Genomic DNA, 3,728 nt, shown 5'->3' with positions numbered 1-3,728 from the left:
AGTAAAACTAATTAAAACAAAACTGGTATCAATATCAAAAGTAATCATTGATAAAAGTCGGTAATGATATAAAATCATATTGAAGTTAAATAAAAATTGAATTGTAAAACTATTGTCATACAGTGATCAAACTAATGTCTTTATTAAACGTGTTAATAAAAATTAAATTAAATTGAAAAATTAAATAAAATAAATAAAAACTTATTTGGCGCAGTTGAAACCCCAACTTATACACAACACTATTGAGACCCCAACATATACGCAACAGTGTGTTGAAAAGGGGGTCCCCCGAAACTGAAGCCTAGTTCTGACCAAACCTAGATATAGACACATCAAGTGTTCTAGTGTGTCTGGGATATGTTCCTTTCTTATCCTATTTTGTGTGTCTTATCCCATATACCGTTATGGTATAACCGCATATAGTACCGTACCGTCTGTTTAAGAAAGTAATGTTTTCAACAAGCTCAATTGTAATTACTTGTTGATATTTATGTTTTATGCTTCTTCAGTTATTATCATTAAATATAATTATCTCTGAAGTATAAAAAAAAAGTTATTAATTCAAATGACATTATTTGTACATTATTACAAAATAAATGTAGCCAAACTTTATTTTCAAATAAGCTAATATTTTTCCTTACTTTCGATATGTCTTACGGATGCCTTCTAAGCTGCTTTTTAAATAGCATTATTTTAAGTAGTTAGAGCAAATCATTTACTCACATTTCGTAGATTAATTATTTCAACAAATTGGAGAGGAGTTTTCTTTTCATAATTATAATATATTTTTTGATATTTAATAAAATTTTTTTATTGTAATTCCCTATTGAGTTAAAACAAAAATTATTGTATTTTAGATAAAAGCAAAAAAAAAATCAAATATTCTAACTGTAGACACACTATTTAGATAAATCTACGAATTCTTAGGTTTTGTGTTTTTACTTAGCACTCAATAATTAATGATTATTTAATGATTAATTAATGATTTTAATCAGTAATCAATGACTAAAATGAAAAATAATTTTTTATTGATGTTAAAGACTATTTTAATATAAAAATTGTAATTAAGTGGCTAAACATAAAAATCAAATAAAAAATTTCAAAACTTACATGCAGTTTTTCAAATTTGCCCAAAGTTGTGGTTAGAAAAACCATTTTTTCGAAATGATTTTGTAGAATTTAAAGTGCTAATCAGAACTGCATTACTTAAAATTGAACAAATTAAACTAAAAAACGAAAAACGTGAACTGTCATTTCTAGACGTTCCTTGCATCTAATTACATAAGCTTTTATCAAACGCATTTTTCCTCGGAATTCGTACGTTATTTGAAATCACGTCCACACTCTTACAGAGAGATAAGATCTTCTCTGCTAAATGATTTTATATCTAGTAATTTTTTTCATTTTCTTTTTACAAGAGAAAATGCAACGTCCACCCTAACATCTCTATTCATTTTGCGACGACACTCTATAGACGACCATTCAAGCTAATCCTTGTCAATAATAAATTACATTATGACATATTCTTTCTAAGAATCCAAACTTCTTGATTCAACTTTATTCAACAAGGCTACATATCGAGTATCTAAACCTAGTGTGAATTTTAGTTATACAAATCGTTTTTCATTTGTGAGAACTATTTTTCTTTTATCATAAAGTGTCCATCGTCATTTGCTTCTATCTAGTTCCTGAGGCTTTAGTCAATTTCAAACACATTAACTCAGTGAGTGTAAGAATGAAGTAAAATACACTTCAATAGTAGAATTTAATTTTAAATAAATTGAAATTAATTAATTAGTGTACTTTAAATACAATATCAATCACGTATCTCTTCTTTTCTGTCTAAAAAACTTTACCAACTTTAAATAATTTAAAACTCGATATTGTTTTAGTTGTTGTTAATGATTTTATTGTTGTTAATTTGTTAATATCAATATTAATATTAATGTTTTACTTGCTGTTTTCAAATTTGCAATAGGAAAAATCTTAAAAAGAAATTGTTATTTTGATAAGAATTCATTTCGTTGCATTTACTAACAGTTGATATTGATATCATTTATTAAAGAATAGTAGTTTAATCGTTGTTATATGTTTCCACTAATAAAGATATTTTGTGGAATAATCTTTCGGCGAAACCACCAAACCACGACCTTTACGTGCACCTCTATAAACTGTTTCAATTATATCAATCATTTCCTGCTTGTCTTCAAGTAGCCAGTTTAGTTTGTTGTTGTTACCAGTACCCAAATCAATCATGATGTGCTTATTTCTGAAAAAGAACATGAGCGTACAGGGGTCATATAATTCATACATTTTGTTAAAGTCCGGAACTTCAGTTATGTCCACCAAATATGTTACTGCGAAGTTTTCAACTTGCACAGCAATGCTATACATGACTTCATCCATTTTCATGCAAATCGGATCCCAATCATGTCCAAAACGTATCACCTTAAAATCTTTTTATTAATATTGTACTATTATTAAAAATTTCTTTTATATATTATACCACTACACGATCTTCTTCAGATAAAATTGCTTGGTCCACCTGCCATCCGTTATGTAGATGGTGTATAAGATAAGACATTTTTAAGGTACGATTTTATTCACTTTTTAATATTTGACTTTGACAATTATAGTGCAGTCAGTCTTTTTGCATTCAAATCGTATAACGAAACGAAACGAAGCAAACTGTATTCTCCGACTAAATGTCAAATCACAAATGACATCAATAAATTATCATATGTTATACGATATCATATTTTTGGACGTATGTTGAGCCGATTAATTTTAAAAAGTTATTTCTGAACCTAAGTATTAATTTGTTGTTATATTCAATTTAATACTACAACTTTTTTTTTTAAAAGCATGCTCATATACAAATTTTAGATGCTTCATAGGAAGTAATCGTAGATAATCTCCTTGAAGTACGTCTTGGGCAACAATAATTGGCTTATTGCTTCTGGACATCTTTTCTCCTAACTACTACTTCCTGACATGGTTTCGACTGAAAGTTTATTTAACACGATATTCTTCATGTTTTTTTTATTATTATTTTATTTTGTAGTTTTGGCAGTAATGCATAGTTGTCTTGCGCAAATGTAAGTGTATATTAGCCACAAAAATGCTTTAAAAAAATAAATATTGAAATTCGGACAAAATTTTAAATTTCACAGTTCACAGATGACCAATTTGCATTTATTTTTATATGCATTCAAATGTTTTTAGTTCACTATTGTATATATAATAAATTTATATAAATTGTATAAATTGAGGTACTCTTTGCTACTGACTGATTATTCCATCAGTGCAGTCGTGAGCAGTAACAGCTATTGTGAACTAATATTGGCATTTGTGTGTAAAGACGGACAAATGATGTCGAAAATGGACACAAACGAAACTCTCAAAACAATTTCAAAAGATTTTGAAATTGACTAAAGCCTAAGGAACAAGATAGAAGCAAATGACGATCCGTCGTGCAGAAAAATCGTCTTACTTATAACACCTTTAAGTGGACACTTTATTTATTAATTTCTTAATTCCATAAGAAAAATATTGACAAGCAAAAGATTAGTGAGCAGTGAACAGCTATTGTGAACGAATACTGTGCGCAACATTTACTCATTTTTGACAGCAAATGTATTCTCAATTCGCATTTGAGTGTAAACTTACGGGCATCATTCCTGTTTCTACATACTTCGATTTCCTCACGTTTGCGACTTTTTTCTCCA

At 28.2% G+C, this 3,728-nt stretch overlaps 1 protein-coding gene across 1 annotated transcript; it reads right to left on the bottom strand.

Annotated features, from left to right (window-relative positions):
- Positions 1 to 2,030: 2,030 nt before the first annotated feature.
- LOC119685977 (thioredoxin-like protein 4A) lies at positions 2,031 to 2,701 on the bottom strand. The gene is made up of 2 exons (XM_038100412.1): positions 2,507 to 2,701; positions 2,031 to 2,448 (listed from the first exon to the last, which is right to left on the bottom strand). Exons 1-2 carry the CDS (start codon positions 2,582 to 2,584, stop codon positions 2,098 to 2,100), a joined length of 429 nt encoding a protein of 142 aa, XP_037956340.1. The 5' UTR covers positions 2,585 to 2,701; the 3' UTR covers positions 2,031 to 2,097.
- Between the last annotated feature and the right edge of the window lie 1,027 nt (positions 2,702 to 3,728).

Source organism: Teleopsis dalmanni, chromosome 2 (assembly GCF_002237135.1).
Source record: "Teleopsis dalmanni isolate 2A chromosome 2, ASM223713v2, whole genome shotgun sequence".
NCBI classification, from domain to species: domain Eukaryota; kingdom Metazoa; phylum Arthropoda; class Insecta; order Diptera; family Diopsidae; genus Teleopsis; species Teleopsis dalmanni.
The sequence above is the reverse complement of the archived record's forward strand: the minus strand, read 5'-3'. Positions and strand labels throughout refer to the sequence as shown.